This window comes from Gossypium arboreum, chromosome 5 (genome assembly GCF_025698485.1).
Source record: "Gossypium arboreum isolate Shixiya-1 chromosome 5, ASM2569848v2, whole genome shotgun sequence".
Lineage (NCBI taxonomy): Eukaryota > Viridiplantae > Streptophyta > Magnoliopsida > Malvales > Malvaceae > Gossypium > Gossypium arboreum.
Genome location: NC_069074.1, coordinates 79,988,857 through 80,006,796, shown reverse-complemented (window position 1 = coordinate 80,006,796; position 17,940 = coordinate 79,988,857). Strand labels below are relative to the sequence as shown.

Genomic DNA, 17,940 nt, shown 5'->3' with positions numbered 1-17,940 from the left:
TAATATCTATTTACGTATTTAGTTGTTTTTAATTATATATATATAATAACGAGGGCTTGACATAACTGGCAAAGGTGGATGTTTTAAATTCTAGATATTTAAATTTAAGATCCTCATACCCAATTATATGTATGACTCTCCAAATCCTGTCATATTTGGAGTTTTAGTTCACTTAATAGAGTTAATTCTAGTATAGAATGTTCTAGTTTATAATTGTTTGATTAAACATTTTATTCCAATTTTTAGTTCGTAATTTAATTCTATACTTTATAATTGTTTGAACAGTATTTATAATTTATACATTATTGTATCTGTAAACTTTTTAAAAAAATCAATTTTATGTATGCAACAAATCAATATAAAATTTTGCTATTTGAAAAACTATATGGTACATACTGAATATATGAAACTGTTTGGTACAGATTTTCAATATTTCAAAAATCACAGTCGATTAATGAAGCCTTTTATTAGTATTCAACCGGTATTAATATAATCATACATGTAACTTAATGTGGTTCATATGTATAAATAAATTTTAAATTTTGATTCAATTATACATATTTTAAAAAAATTAATACATATATTTATTTTCAAATTGAATTAATATAATTGTTCATGTATACAATATATCAATGTAAAATTATACTAATTTGATAATATTGTTAGTTATTTGTAAAAATTATATCAAATCAAAATTTCTTGTCTAAAACCGCAAAAGAAATCAAAATTTATAAATCACATTACAAATTAGATCAAAGTTAGTTCTTACCAATTGGAAGGACTCCATATTGAATGGTATATTCTGAACGGGATGGAACATCAATTCAACCAAGTACCAACGAGTCTAGTCAGATTTTTACAACACTGGTATTTTCATCCTTGAGTAAAATCTCTAAAATATATATTAGAAAAATCAATATTTAAAAAAAAAAACGCACTCACAAAGTATTACTATTTTTAAAACAAAATTCATCCTCGTGAGAAAAGAATGCCAAATCATCATTACCTCTCATTAATCAAAGGAAAAAGATCAGAAAAGAAGAATAAACAATATACAACAGAGGGCTGGTTCAAGCTTAGATGAAGCAATCAAAATCCACTTGACTCAACTAACGAAGAGTAAGATTCATTTTCATCTAAAGTTGTAGATTTCCTACCTCCTTTGTTTGATGTTACATTTCCTGTAGTTTTTGACTGTCCAACTCCCACATCCAGTCCCACAATTTCAAACACTTCCAGCTTCTTAACCTTTGCTGTTTCCATGTCACCATCCCAGCAAGTTTCTGAAACAATTTCGAGCGCCTTTTCGGTTTTTTCCTCCGACACCAGGCTTCCATTCTGCAGCAGGACGAGGTAAACTTGTTCTGCAGTGGCTTTGCGAATCTGGTAGATAAATGACATTTTAAGAAACAAAAAGAAATACTATAAGCAATCCCGGAGTAAGTGTTGATGCGGATAGATATACATTCATGCCCAAATAAATTCAAGGAAACTGAAAAGTTGGAATTACACATGTTTCTATTCAACAAACTCAGTCAACAAAACAGACCTTAGGGTACCGATGAGTAAGGAATGTAAGAATATGAGAAAAGGCAAGGGCGTTGATAGGATCGGAAACTGAACAAATGTAACCAAGTATTGCAATGCCTGCATATAACTTAGAGAAGTCCTTTGATGCTTTCAATTCAACCGCCAGAGAATCCAAAACACCAGAACAGAAAGCCGAAGTATGCGCCTGTAAGTTAAAAATGCATTGCAAAGAAATATTCATAAGTTTGACATCTAAACAAATAAATTATTAAACCACAATTATTCCTCAACTTTTTTTTTTTTTTTTTGCAATATAAAGGAACTGATAAAACTTCCAAGCACCACCAAAAAGTCTCCACAATACTGACGGTAAGTGGAAACAGCATGTATTGGCATTTCAGGCCAGTAAGGAAATCACTTATACGATCCTCAAACCACATATGTCAAAGCACATTAAATGATCTCTTTGAATTATGATATGGAAAAACAAATTTTTAATAATGCCACCATAAAGCAAATATCAGAATTTATCTAGTCTGGGAGAAAATTGAAATGACATCAAATTTTAAAACTACTCACTTTATGAAAGAAAGCTCAGCTTGTTTATAACACAATGACTACGAAAGAACCATCTGATTGCCATTTGCATCTAGAAGTTGTGAGATATACTAAGTCGATAAATATAAAGCATGAAAACAGTTTGTTTCGACAAAAGAGAAGTAAAACATTGTTGCTAATAACTGGATAGAACAAAAAAAAACCAAACAGCATAACTGCACAGGCTCAGGAGCAAGAGGGAATTAAAGAAACTAACCTCCATATCCAAGAATATCCTTTTGCTGAAAAGAATCTCAATTGTCTGCAATAAATGCATCACCAAATACATGTATATGAGAAAAATAAAATAATATTCCATAGTTAATTCATATCAAGAAAAATTAGAGGTTTCACAATACAATGGAATGCTTCTGTTATTTCTGTTCCTTGGTTCGCAGCAAATATCAAAACAAATACATAAAAATACAGTGTTTGAATTCAAAGACATGGTACAACAATTTCTCTGAGAAAGGTATCAAGAGGTTGAGTTACCTTCAATGTGGGTATAATAACCCTGTCACATCGCTTATACTGTTGGAGAATCCAAAGGATGTCCGTGGATAACTTGCACAATTTGAGTTCTTCATTAACATCTTGATCGACATTAAGATATTCCAGAAAAGCTGACAGTGATGCCTTCCTCAAAGAATCTTGCAAGCCACCAATTGAAATAACTAAACCAGACAGCACTGGTCTGCTATAACAACTGAATTGAAGTAATTGAACAAATCGCGAATATGAAAAGGTAGGTACCTACAAGCAAGAATATAATGGCATTTTAATATAACATCCAAAAGTACCCAAATCAAACTGGACAACAAGTGACACATAACTACTTACTCCCCACTTTAGATCTGTTTCGTTTGGAACAATTTCTTCTATCTTTTCCCTATATGGTATAAAAGGAACGAAAATTTCCTTGTGGTACAGAATCCTTTGGAGAGCCTTAGCAGCCAGTTCTCTTAGTTTATCCATCTTTTCTACGGCTTGCTTGGAGATCCCTCCCACTAAATTGGTAGCAAGATTTACATCAAAAAGCAAGCACATTTGATTTTCTTCAACAACATTGTTATTAGGTTGCTTCGACATAGATTCAAGTATGTCTGGTTTCCCGGTAGAACTCATGGAATCTCTCTTACAGAGGATATATGTACATCTTTCTAGGCCTTCCATAGCAGCCTCACGAACCCAGGAACCCACATCTCCTCGGTTATCAACTGAATAGTCCTCAAGAGCTTTAAACAAACTAACCATTACCTCATTCTTCATGAGATGAAATAGAGACATGTTGTCTTCTACAGAATGAATATCAGAACTTTCTCTTTCCTGAGCTAATGTCTCACAAACAGATGCAAGTCCTTTGACAGCATTAACTCGTGCTTCAGCATCTCTATCCTCAGGGTTATCCTACACAGAAAACAGACTTATATCATCAGAAATCCCCACATAGGGCTGTAAATGAACTGAGCCAATCCAAGCATCAGCTTGTTCAAACTCTGACAAAATTTAAACAAGCACAAACAAAATCATTCACCATGCTCAGATTATTTATCGTATTGAACTTTTAACAAATTCAAGCTCTTGTAATTAATCACTACAAAAGATTTTAATCCCAAATATTAAGACTTGGGACTCAGCTCAGCCTAGCAATCAATGCAGCCAACCTAAAAACTATATGCCATTTATGAAGGAGCCAAGTGGCCCTTATGGTAAAATCGAATTGGATCAAGTTTGGATTTGGGAGGATCAGGCAGTTATTTGGGTTTAGGTTAGATTTGATAGGCCTAGATGAATATAACTGAGCCATAACTGAACTAGTTTAGGAGCCTTTCAACAAAGCATCCGATCACTTACACTCTTGCATCCATAGTTCTTCAACCAAGAAACTTATTCAAAGTGAGAACTTGTACCTCAATTGCACAAGAGCTGCAAAGCTTCAAAATCACATCCTTCCATTGATTAGCCAACATTTCATAGGGGAGAACACCCAATGCCATTGCAGATCCTCTTCTTACAGCGACATTTGAATCATTCAAGAGTTGTAGGTATTTCAACGTTATATTATTACTAACCGCACCTTTATTATCAGTAGCAACAAGGTATGCTTGTACAAAGTGTTTTAGGGCTTTCACAGCTGCAGTCTGTATGTCAGATAATAATTTAGATTCTCAATTCAAGTTATTAAATTAATTAAAGGGAAAATTCAATTTTAAGAAAAGAAAATCTTATGGCTAAAATGCACCTGTATCTGAGAGTTAGGGTGCCTTAGATTCTCATTAAGGGAGTCAATCAAACTTCGTTTTACTTTCTCTGGTAAAGGAACTCGAGAAAATGAGATGCATTCAATAAACCGGGAAACAGCTGCCCGCATTATTTCTCCACCCTTCCCCCGATAGAGGCGTGCTTTCTCAATAGCTGGAACGATACCAGAAACTTGTTTCTGTTTATCTGTGTATATATAAACACAAAAGTAGGGAAAACTGTGGCTCAATTTCTAGATTTGAAGCTTGAACATAATAGCAATTTATACTTGATTGAATGAGAAACTGAGATAAAATATGACAAACTATAGCAGCAGACAAGATCTTATTTTAAGTAAATGCATTTTCTGAATCTTGAAGATGAATTGCTATCATCATGGAACATATGAAGGCTCTTTGACTCATTGCATCTGCCTTTATATCCCCCCCCCAAAAGAAATCGAACTCCTATAGGATACTAAATCAATCAACTCAATCCACAAAGCCTATACTACAGCAGCAACCGCCAGTAACTCTCTTTTATTTTTATAAACATTTTCAAACGACTAAGATATTTGACCAATTCTATTTTTTTTCCATAAATGTTTCTGAAACATTGCATTATTCAACATATATAATGGTGCAGTCACAAATTCTCAATTCAAGAAATTATTCCATCAGAACCAGGAATAGATAAGAATAACCAAAAACAAGGATTAAAATAAAAATCTAAACAAATACTGAGCAATTATTCGGTTTACTTTAAGATAAATTTAGTCAAAATTTCCATACTATATACTTAAAGGGCCAGGAAAGTGGCTTACCATTGGGAAGATCATAACCGCACTGATGTAGAGCCAGAACAAGTTCTCCAGCCGCTAAGGTTGCACCATGGCGTGTGCATAAATCAGATGACAGAGTAAAAGGAATTAACTTTTCCAGAACAAAGTCCGCAAAGTATGCGGCATCATATCTGACAAGAGCAGCAAGTGCCTCTGTGGCAAGCTCTCTCAAGCTCCTATCCTGAAGAAATCAAGTACAATTAGTACAAAAGTCATCAGTTCCTAAAACTACTTAACATCAAAAGTTGCAGTACCCAAAAAGAAAAAAGGGAAATGATTAAAATTGGTTATATATGACTACTATAATAAATCAGCAAAAATAACAAAATGTCCTAGCGCATGCCGCATGCTCAGCTCAAACATATACCACAACTAGGATGTTACATTTAGAAAAAAAAAAAAAGAAAGGGCTAAAGGTATTAACAAATAGCAATAACAACCAAGAGGAAAAAATAATGAAAATGTTATATAAACAAGAAATCCTTAACGCTCTGATTCTTGCTAGGAAAAAATAATGAAAATGTTATAAGCCCAATCAACATTTCAACATCCAAAAAGTTAAACTTTCTCTAATAGACATAATTGTTAAACTTATAGTTCAGACCATACCCAGTGAGAGATCTTGCTATGCAGAAGCTCATCCACAAATGGATGAAGATACCCTTCATACTGAGCAATACAGGTGGCAACATGAATGTAAGAGTTTGTTCGCGATGAAAGCGAAAAGTAATCAGCAGTATTCACTATGTCAATTCCATGTGGGTAATTCCCCTGTCTTCCAACATTCTCCTGAAAAGCAGCTGCAGCAGCTCTTCTACAGTTAACCTAATGAAAATACCAAATTAGCATGGTGAAATAATAGTAATAAAATATTATGTGCATAAGCAGAATTTATAATATGGCACATGACAAATGCACAAAGGTCAGCACCTCACGATCATAGCATGCCACACTTAATAGGTGGGGAGAAAGCTGTTCCAATACATTTCTCATATCTGTATGATGATATGCACGGCCAAATGCCCAACAAACATAGGCAGCAGCATCACGTACATGAGATCCAACACTATGTGGGCCTCTTCGGACATCATAATGTAATGCCTGTCAAGAAGACTGCTCATAATCAGCAAATAAATTCGAGCCTTATCCTTAAAAGCATTTGAAGTAAGCAATTTCCATTTAAAATGCAAGTAAACCAGGCTCAAGCACTGAATTTTCATCTGGGATGAAATTTTACAACCAAATTAGCTTCCCATGATTCAAGGAGAACTTCATCTATGGTTCATAGTAATCGATTACTTTGAGAAGGTTGAAAACCACACAACCTTTATAACAACAGGTACAACTTTGGGGAGACTAGAAGGTAAGAGCAACCCTCTCCTTGCCAGTTCAGCCAATGCTAAGCAACCCCCATGCCAAGAACCATCTCCCTGAAAAACAGTACATATCGGCATTCAGCATGACTGATAAAGTCTCAACAAGCTAAAAATGGTTTAAGAACAATTTTAGAAGGAATGCAAGTGGCACATGATATTGCTAGAAATGCATAATTAATCCAATTTCCCATCTCATTAGGGGAGATTAAGATATAATAGAGAGCAATAACATCAGCATACCTCACCAGGTGCAAACAGCTCCAATACAGATGACAAGACCTCCTCTGAGAGCCCAGATGTTAAACGTGAAGTTACACGGCCTATACCTTTTGCAGCAGACCAACGTACAACGGTGTCCTGCATATCAAATCTCAGATCAAATCAGCAGTCTAAAAGAACAGGAAAAAAATGAACACATTGCTCATCTACAATAGTCCACATATTCATGTAAACTTCTATCTATTAGTTGGTTAGGCTTGTGCTACATTCTACAATGCTATGATAATCTTCAACAACTGGAACACTTCCAATTTCACACTCAGGTGGGTACAACATTTCCAATCAGCCTACATTTTTTCAGAGGGATGGAAATTCCATAAATAGTCGTATTGAAGTTTTATTTAAGGGTGCCGCCAAGGACTACTTAACACCAAGGGAACAGTGTACAAATTTAGGAAGAAGAATTATTCTTATTTCTTCTAATTTGACTACAGCCTTTTAAAGAATATAACAGGAAAAATAAAAAGGAAATAATCTCTAGAAATTAGCCTATCCCTAAAAATTAGTAATTTGATTATGGCTAATAGTACAAGGAAATTCCTAGAACTAAGGTAAAAAATCTGCTTAATTTAAGGAATTCCAACACTCCCCCTCAAGCTGGAGTGTAGATGTTAATCAAACCCAGCTTGCCCATAATTTCTTCGAACATTTTTCTGCTCAAGCTTTTGGTTAACACGTCTGCTACTTGTTGTCTTGTAGGTAGATATGAAACACAAACTTCCCCTTTGTTAATTTTCTCCGTTATAAAGTGGCGATCAATTTCCACATGCTTGGTACGGTCATGGTGTACAGGGTTATGAGCTATGCTAACTGCTGCCTGGTTGTCACAGTATAATGTTATAGGTTTTGTATAGGATAATTTTAGTTCTCCCATTAGCCGTTGTAACCACATTCCTTCACATATACCGTGGGACAAAGCTCGATATTCAGATTCAGCACTGCTGCGTGCCACAACAGATTGCTTTTTACTCCTCCATGTCACGAGATTACCCCAAACATAGCTGCAGTAACCGCTTGTGGAGCGCCTGTCATTAACTGCCCCTACCCAGTCTGCATCAGTGTAGACTTCTATGCTTCGATTTACATCTTTCTTGAAATGCAACCCCTTACCAGGAGTCCCTTTTAAGTATCTCAATATCCTATAGGCAGCTTCCAAATGTTTCTCCCTAGGAGCATGCATAAATTGACTTATGACACTTACTCCAAAAGCTATGTCCGGACGAGTGTGAGAAAGATAGATAAGTTTTCCCACTAACCGTTGATATCTCCTCCTGTCTACCTCTTCTCCATCCTTATCAGTTCCTAATTTAAGGTTGGGTTCCATAGGAGTCTCGGCCGGTTTGCAACCCAACAGTCCAACTTCAGAAAGTAGATCAAGAACATACTTTCTTTGAGAGATTGAAATACCTGCCTTTGACCTTGCTATCTCCATTCCTAGAAAAAATCGAAGATTCCCCAAGTCTTTAAGTTGAAACTCAAGACTTAAGAACTCTTTTAGTCTTTCAATTTCAATAGAATCATCCCCTGTTAATATTATGTCATCTACATAGACAATGAGAATACAACACTTCCCATTATCCGAGTGTTTGTAGAATAAGGTGTGATCAGCTTGACCTTAAGTATAATGTCTACTAGTCATGGCTTTGGCAAAACGATTAAACCAAGCCCTAGGGGATTGCTTTAGTCCATACAAGGACTTCTTCAACTTGCATACTTGGCCCTTGCTTCCTTCGAATCCAAGCGGAAAATCCATGTAGACTTCTTCGTTTAATTCTCCATTGAGAAAAGCGTTCTTTACATCCAATTGGATCAAAGGCCATTCTAAGTTGACAGCAATTGAGAGAAGCACTCAAATAGTATTCAATTTGGCCACCGGTGCAAAGGTTTCCTCATAGTCCAACCCATATGTTTGAGTGAAACCCCTGGCCACAAGTCTAGCCTTGTATCGATCAATGCTCCCATCTGGTTTAAATTTTGTGGTGAAAATCCTTACAACCCACAGTCTTCTTCCCAGTAGGTAGTTTAGATATTTCCCAAGTTCCATTGTCTTCAAGAGCCTTTATTTCTTCCAACACAGCTTGCCTCCATTTGGTTGACTTAAGAGCCTCTTCCATATTTTTTGGAGTTTCTATAGAGTCAACATTAGAAACAAAGGCATTGTAGGATTTAGACAAGTTTCCATAGGATACAAACCGAGAAATGGGATGTTGAGTGCAGCTCCTAGTGCCCTTTCTTACTGCAATTGGAAGATAGATGGAAGATGAAGGAGGTGAAACTTCTTCCTCAAGACAGTCCTCGGGTAAAGATGGCATTGGCACTGCTGTTTCTATCTCAGGCAGCTGATGTCTCCGAGAGTATACACGAAGCCCCTGAGTTTTTTCTTGTTGTTTTTCAGAATGAGTAGGCTGTTTTTCTTCATTAGCATGGTTAATCACCCTTGTTTCTTGTTGCTGAACAGTGGAGATAGGAAAAACAGGTTCCAAAACAGGTTCCAAAACAGGTTCCAAAACAGGAATAACAGTGGCTGTAGGATTTTCAGCAGGTTTTGTAGTGGTGGTAGGGCTGATAGAGCCTTGAGGTATAATGAGAAGATTGCTCAAGGTCTCATCTTCACTAAGTATCTCCCCCTGAAGATGAGAGGCTGAAAAATATGGCTCATTTTCGAAGAAAGTAACATCAAGGGACACAAACATCCGGTGTAAGGTTGAGAGTAGCACTTGTACCCTTTTGTGTAGGTGAGTAACCAATAAAGACACAAGTGTGGGCTCTAGGATCAAGTTTAGATCGGTTAGGTTGATGGTTGTGGACAAATGCTTTGCAACCAAATGTTTTGGTTGGGAGATTAGGAACGAAACAAGGGAAAACTTTTTGAAGAGTATGTAAAGGTGTTTGAAAGTTTAATACCTTAGATGGGAGTCGGTTTATAAGATAACAAGCAGTGAGGACAGCTTCTCCAGATAAATACTTTGGTACACCCATAGTAAACATAAGAGCACGAGCCACGGCTACAAGGTGTCTATTTTTCCTCTCGAAACCCCGTTTTGTTGAGGGGTGTCAGGACAAGAACTTTGATGTATGATTCCTTGCTCAGAAAGATAAGGACTTAGGATAGAATTAAAGTACTCTCTCCCATTATCAGTTCTAAGGGTGTGAATATTTGAATTGAACTGGGTTCGAATCATTGAATGAAAATTTTTGAAGACTCTAGAGACTTGGATTTTCTTTAAGGAGATAGATCCAACAAACTCTAGTGTGGTCATCAATGAAAGTTATGAACCACCTAGCCCCTGTGATGTTTTTTACTCGACTGGCTCCCCATAGATCACTGTGGATTAAAGAGAAAGGTTGAGATTGAACATAAGGTTTCAAAGGATAAGGGACACGAGTGTGTTTAGACAGTTGGCAAACTTCACAGTTCAATGAACTTATTTTCTTATTTAGAAATAGTAGAGGAAACAATTTCTTCAAGTACATGAAATTTGGGTGTCCTAGTCTACGGTGCCATAGCATGATAGAATCTTCTTTTGATGTAGATAAGGCCATCCCTTCTTGTGAACTGTTTTTGTTCCAAACATATAAGCCATCATCATCTTTAGCAGAGCCAATCATCTTCCCCGATTCTTGTTCCTGAACCACACAACCTGTCATGTGGTCGGATGCACCTGAGTCTAGTATCCAGGAAGTTGTGATAGGTTTGTGTGTAGTATTTAAAGCAGTACCGTGAATAGCTAGTGACCCACTGGCTGTAGGAGTCCTGAGTAGTTTATGAAGAGCCTCAAGTTGAGTTTTGGTTAGCCGAAGTTTATGAAGAGTCTCATAGGAATTTTCGGTGTCACCCATGGGAGTAGGGTTTCTAACAGAGAAAACAGAACAAGAAAAGAGAAGAAACAGCAGGATCTACTGAATTCCTGATGCTCTTGATACCATGTACAAATTTAGGAAGAAGAATTATTCTTATTTCTTCTAATCTGACTACAGCCTTTTAAAGAATAACAGGAAAAATAAAAAGGAAATAATCTCTAGAAATTAGCGTATCCCTAAAAATTAGTAATTTGATTATGGCTAATAGTACAAGGAAATTCCTGGAACTAAGGTAGAAAATCTGCTTAATTTAAGGAATTCCAACAAACAGAAATATGACAATTTCACAAACAATAATGTGAACAACGTAAATAGAAGTCCAAACATGACAACACCATTAAAAGCTTCCTACGAGCTAGTTTACACGAGAAATAAAAAAAGTTCACATTATGGAATCTTACTCTTAAGACATACCGTATCTTTCAATCCAGAAAGTAACACCTCAATAACCTCTTCTACAATCTCAGGAACATCCATATCTTCATCTTCTGGACAGTTGGAATTTTCTTCTGATTCAGAGTTTTCTAGAATCACACCATGGTTTAATTGATTATTCTTGTTGGATGCACTCAAAGAAATATTCTCTCCAAGTGAGCTTGTTCTTCCCTACATAAAAGGCAAACAAAAAGGTGAGAAAGCACCATCAATGTAGAACCATATCCATTCAACACAAAGATTAGTGATAAAACAAGAACTGCACCAAGATGATAAATTAAATTTGAAGCCCAAGCAAATTAGTACCAGTAATGACTCAAAAGCATAAGATATATATCACCAAGCAAATCTTGCAAGATTTGTCATTCTTTTGATGGAAACTTTGCATGTTACATAGGATCTTTGATGAACAAGTATTTCAACACTTAAAATATTAGCATAATATTGTGCTTAGACCAATTTAGTAGTTTTCATCTGTGAAGCAACCCCCAATTATATGTAGTTCACAGCCAGAAAGCTACGCATTCAACAACACTAACCACATAGCGCCAGGTAGGTAAACGATGAGGGAGGCAAGTAAGTCCAATTCTTTGAGTTAACTTCACCAGATACTTGCGAAGCAAAGGACTCCTAGAAGCAGAACCTGACTTGATCAACACAGAGACGTCATTCCAGATGGTAGGAACAACATCCAGCAAAACTCTCCCGCTGCCAGCCTGACAACAGTAAATAGTACCAATGAGATTGATATACTGAGATAATTAAAGCAATGCAAAATAGCAGTAACCTTATTAATACAATAGAAATAACTTTCTTACCATAGATTAATATACTAAAGAGCAATTTCAAGTGGATCATAGTTTTTTTCTATAATGACAGATATAAAAATGATACCACTAGAGTATCCTTTTACACTAGGTTAGCTATATGATTTTTGATGTTATACTCTTTTATATTTCCTTCATAACTAGTTAATATAGATTATACACACCTTAAAAATGGCAGCAAGGGCTTCCACAGCTCCTATCAACTGAAAATGACTTACTGCATCATCTGCTGTTGAAGATAAAACTTCCTGAGTCCATTCAATAAAGCTGAAAACAAAAGTAATAAGAAGCAACTAGTTAACTTACCCTGAAACTAAATTAACTTAAATTAGAGCATAATAACTAGAGAGAAATGCCTAATGCAAGCAAAGATGAAGACCTGGACAAAGCCTTGGGCATATCTGGTCGTGTCAAAAGCTTTGAGAGAACTAATCCTGCCATAGTACGCATTGGACCGGCATTCGAAAGGTAATCTTTAGAAAACCCTATAATCCTCAACACCAAAGGAGCCACCTCATCTACACCAATACTACCACTACTATTCACAATGCTGGTATCAACAGAAGAAATATCAAATGGAACCAAAACAAGAATCGAAAGCCACAAAAGCATTACACATTTGGCCTCCATTTCTCCTGTGCTTTCTTGCCGTAACGATGTCACAGAAGATGTGTTGTGGCATTTTTCTAAGAGAGAAACGGCAAGTTCTAGATCAGAAACTTGATGCGGAAAGAACTTGATAACAGCTTTGTAACCGGAAACAGTAACAAGAGAATAAATAATGATGGATATAGGCTTGATTATTTGAAGAATCTCATCAGAATCAATGCCTAATTCGATTGTTTTAGACCGGATAATGAACATTAAAGGAGAGACCATGCTTTCTAAGTAGGGTTCTAGCAGTTGGCCTTGTTCTTGGTAATTATCCATCTGAAAAAAAAAAGAAGAGAGAGAGAGAATGAACTGATTAAAAATCAAAAATTTGAAACTGGGTATTAGAAAAATGAGAGAGGATGAGAAATTACGATGGAACGGATCTTGTGAACGGAGGAAGGATCTGAGACGCGGCCATTGGAAACAATGTCATCTAAGAGAGATTTTACAAGTTTCCACTCTTGAAGAAAGTACCTTTGTAGAACCCTTTCCTTTGAATCATGTTCATCGTCTTCTTCATCGTTGGCTGCAATCCCCATTTCCTCCTCTTTCTTGCAAGTCTCTTCTTCTCTCGTTGCCATTTAGCCCAAATTTCTTGAAAGATGAAAGAAAGAAAAGGGCTTCAATCTCAAAACTCGAGAGTGTCACTCCCTTAAACACTGATGACTGACCTCAAGCACCTAATTCAAGCTGAATCTGATTTCAAACACTCATGACTGACGATTTCTTTTCCCTTCTGTTCACTTACTAAGTAATATATTTCTAATTGGTCTAATTCTGTTATTAATCCCTCTAATTTGGTTGATTTTAGGGTACATTAAATTTATTTCATGAAAGAACAGATGGATTTAATTTAAATATACATATCTTTATGACTAATTTTATTAACCTCTTTAATATCATTATAATAATATTTTAATTTTAAAAATATTAATTTTTATATAATTAGAAATGTTCATGGGTCGGATCAAGACGAGCAGGAAAATGGGTCTAAAATTTTACCCAAGTCCCAAACGGATAAAAATACTAAAATCTGAACCCGACCTGCTCGTATTAAATTTTTTATTATTTTTTTAAATATAATACATCAAAAATACTAAAAACATTAAAATAAATGTTACTCAACAAATTGAAAATAAAAAAAAATTATACTTAAATAACACTAACACAAACGCCTCTAAAATAGTAGCAAAATTAACAATAAAATAATAAGAGCTATATAATATCCAAAGAATAACAACAGAATAGTAGCAACATAATAGTAAAATAACAACAAAATAGTGCGAAGTTAGCAATTTTTTTTTCCTTTTGCAAATTCGGGTAAGGCCCTGGCAAAAGAAGTGCCCTGGCAAAAGAAGTCTTACCCGAAGTCCGACCTAATTTCTAAATGGGCCTTATATTTTTTACCAAGTCTATTTTTTGAACCTATATTTTTGTCCAAACCTTCTCACCCCCTTAGATAGGTCTAAATACAATAAAATTTTTAATATCAAATATTATAATTTTAGTATTATTAAACATACATATCTCATTATATATATTTAATAATATAATTTATATTTTAACAAATTATTTAATATTAAAATTTATTTTATTAAATAAAATTTAACAATAATAATGTTGTAAATACATTAATAATGAATGTCTATACCCCGTCAAACTCTTATTAAAATGATGAGATAAAATGACGAGAGTAACTTAAATGTTCCAATGAAACAATTAATAAAACTTATTCACTTATACCTCGTTGAATGTAAAGAAACTTATAAATAAAGCTCCTTGTAAGTGAAATTTGAATACGAGAAAAATTCTTCCGTACTTTTTATTTACTTTTTATTTGTTACAACTATTTTCTTAATTTTTCTATAACATGTTATTAACATTATTATATTTTTTATTGGTATTATATAGAAAGTAAAACTTGATCCAACGTACAATTACTAATGATTTGGAATTTGTCCTTTTAACTATTAAGTTCTATAAATTACCATTAGATTTTTAGTATTAAACGATAGAAGGTAAAATTTTAGGTATCACTTTTCACTCTAATCTCTTATATTTTCATTCTTGTTTTATATTTGAATTACTATATTATATTTGATCATCTCATGTACGGGCTTAAATTTGCCCGATGCCCATGACTCAAAACCAAAAAACAAAATTTCAAACCAAAATAAACAGCCCAATAACAAATACAGCCCAAACTATCAATCTAATGCAAAAAATATCAGCAGAACCCTAGGAACGTTCAGCCACCGCCCCACTTAAATGCGCTTCACGACGTTGCTCCATCACGCCTCCACGCGTCGTATGACATCTGAAACAAGCACAATAGCAGAGAAAGAAGCATGCGAGCGCAGAGAAATAAAGAGCAAAAAAACAAAAAAAACTAAAAGGGAATCAATTGTAAATGGCTTTAAACTCTCCTGTAAGTTTTTACAGACATTTACAAGCAAGATTAATCAAAAAGAACAGAAGTTTCGAAAGGTGGATTTTTTTATCTATTTTCGTCTCTGCCTCTTTCATTTTTATTTTTATTTTTTTTCTAACAAAAAATCTTTCAAAATAAAGAAGGAAGAAATAAACTTACCTGAGTAGCCTCACGTCCTCCGTCGTCGTGGTTGTTTCACCGGCGCCGAGGGCCTCACAGCTTTTTAAGGCTGGCTACAAGGACCAAAGTCCTCTTTATTCGTCTTTTTGTCACAAATAAAGGACTAGACCTTTAGATCTGGTCTGAACGGGACTAAAAAAACCGTTTTGCAACTCACCGACCACCATCTACGGTGGAGGAGCGGCGGTGGGTATATTACCCTAGCCAAATGGGAAAATTAGAAAAGGGAGAGAGAGGGAAGGAATGCTCTCTGTTGTTTTTTTTTTAAACACTAGGGAAAAATGAAACAAACAAAAATTTGGGGCCTTTTATCAGGCTACAAAACGGTGCCGTTTAGAAAAGGGGGGATCCGCATGTTTCCCTTAAATGGGAAATTACCTGCTTTGGTCCCTCCCCCTTTTCCTGATATTCGATTTAGTCCCGATTTCTTTTTTTTCTTTTTAAATCTAGCCCGATTATTTTATCCCCTCTCGATTTGGTCCTCGATCTGGTTAATGAAGCGCGTATAGACTTGGGACATTACTCCAGTTGGTCCTCGCAAGTCTCAGTAGCGTTTCAATTTAATCCTGGTGGCCCTTTTTTATTATTTCAAATTTATACCTGAAATTTTGATTTGTTTTCATCTATATCCTAAATTCATTTAATTTATTCTCTTTACATCTATCTTAATTTGTTTAATATCTTGTTTGTTCATATCATTATTGTTAGTTGTAACTCACTTTAATATGTTGTTTATTCTAAATATTACTTTATCTCAAATTACTTTATGTATGTATTATTTATTTTATAATCCTTACTTATCATATTTGTATATATATATATATATATATATACCATCTATTTCAAGTTTCTATATGTTTGCTATTATTTCAAAAGCGCTTTGCTATATACTTATTTCAAATTATATTACGTTGTTTATTCTTCAGTTATTATGTGTTATGTATATCTAATAATCCTTTTATATATTATATCTAAATCGTTACTATAAAGTATAGTTATATTGTTTATTTTAATTCTTTTACGCATCATATATTCTAAACTTCTTATTAATTACTTTTAAATTAACTTATATATTATTTATTTTAAAACTATTCATATATGTAATTCTTTAATTTGCTTTGTGTATTATAGATTTTAAAATGCTTTATACATTATTTATTTTAAACTTGTTTTATGTATTATTCATTTTAAATTGTTTTATTGTTTACTTTAATTTCTTTTCCTATATTATCAATTTCAAATTTTTATATGTATTATCTATTTTTATGTACCACTTATTTTTAAAATTTTTTACGTTACTTATTTTAAATTTCTCACTACATAACATTCATTTTAAACTTATTTTTATTATTTGTCTTAAATCACCTTACATATCATTTATTTTAAACCCTTTTTTATATAAGTCATTTTGAATTATTATATATATGTTAATCACTTTACATTTGCTTTTTATTTATTTGTTTTAAACCCTTTTTATATATTATTTTTGAATAGCTTATTATTTTTAAGTTTATAGAATGTTTGTTCTTAAACTTCTTTTGTATAGATCACTTATTTTGAATTTCCTTATGTTTTTATCTTAAACTCTTTATACATTATTTATTCTTTATATACATATATTTATGTTAAGTTGTTTTATATATACTATGTATGTTATTTTTTAAAAAATTATTTTTACATATTACTTATTTTAGACTTTGCGTTAATGGTTTTAAAATTATTTTTATTATTTACTTTAAGTTGCTTTTATAGTATTTATCTTAAACCTTTTTCACGTATATTTTATATTTAAGATCATCTTATTATTTGATTTAAGTTGTTTCATACTATTGCTTCATTTCTATATTTATTAAGCTTAATGTTAAATAATGTATGTTGTGGAATTATTGCTATTGCATGTATGTAAATTTGCTTACTCACGTTCATATTATTGCCATGTGCTTGTGGAATATTTTATGCGTGGATCCTTGTTCTATGTCGCACTATACTTCATTTCATATCATTACCTCAAATTAGACCCCAATACATTTATCCAATAAATCACCTTATTTTGATCTAACAAATACACGTCGTTTAAATATTGTATTCGCTACTATTCAAAAACAAAATTTTCCAAATAAGGCAATGTTATGCATTTTGAAATATCGAGGAGTTGTGCCCTAACTTGCGGGGTTTCGATTTTCTCGTTGTTTTTAAATAGTTAAATATCCTTTTCGAGTTTTAAAACACACGAAATTCTCATTTAAATTAAAAGACTACCTTGTGCTCGGGAATTCATGGTATTGTGTCCTAACTTACGGGATGTGATACTACGATATCTTGAGAATAAGGAAATCTTTAAACAATCGATTCAAGCTAATTCAAGAATTTTAAAATCAATATTAATAGAAAAGATCATATTTCAAATCCATTCCCGATTTTCCATTTTCGACATCAAGACACTAACTAATCAATTCGGTACCAATTTTTGGGCGTGTCGAGGGTGCTAATCCTTCCTCGCACGTAACCGACTCCCGATCCCGTTCCCTTGAGTTTCGTAGACCAAAAACGCTATTTTAGTAAACTAAAATATTTTATTAAAACGAAGGTGATCCGATCACACCTAACAAGGATCGGTGGCGACTCCCGTTTTAATTTTCGTTTTCAAAATCAAGTCGATCCCGTTTTCAAAAAATGGTTACGACAATC

General features: G+C 34.0%; 1 protein-coding gene across 1 annotated transcript; it reads right to left on the bottom strand.

The window, feature by feature from the left end:
- Positions 1 to 919: 919 nt before the first annotated feature.
- On the bottom strand, positions 920 to 13,466 carry LOC108489856 (tubulin-folding cofactor D). Its single transcript, XM_053028188.1, has 17 exons — positions 13,013 to 13,466; positions 12,367 to 12,917; positions 12,152 to 12,254; positions 11,700 to 11,876; positions 11,140 to 11,331; positions 6,826 to 6,942; positions 6,535 to 6,639; positions 6,140 to 6,310; positions 5,819 to 6,034; positions 5,192 to 5,390; positions 4,370 to 4,575; positions 4,038 to 4,268; positions 2,968 to 3,534; positions 2,620 to 2,880; positions 2,345 to 2,389; positions 1,550 to 1,735; positions 920 to 1,383 (listed from the first exon to the last, which is right to left on the bottom strand). Exons 1-17 carry the CDS (start codon positions 13,220 to 13,222, stop codon positions 1,090 to 1,092), a joined length of 3,831 nt encoding a protein of 1,276 aa, XP_052884148.1. The 5' UTR covers positions 13,223 to 13,466; the 3' UTR covers positions 920 to 1,089.
- Between the last annotated feature and the right edge of the window lie 4,474 nt (positions 13,467 to 17,940).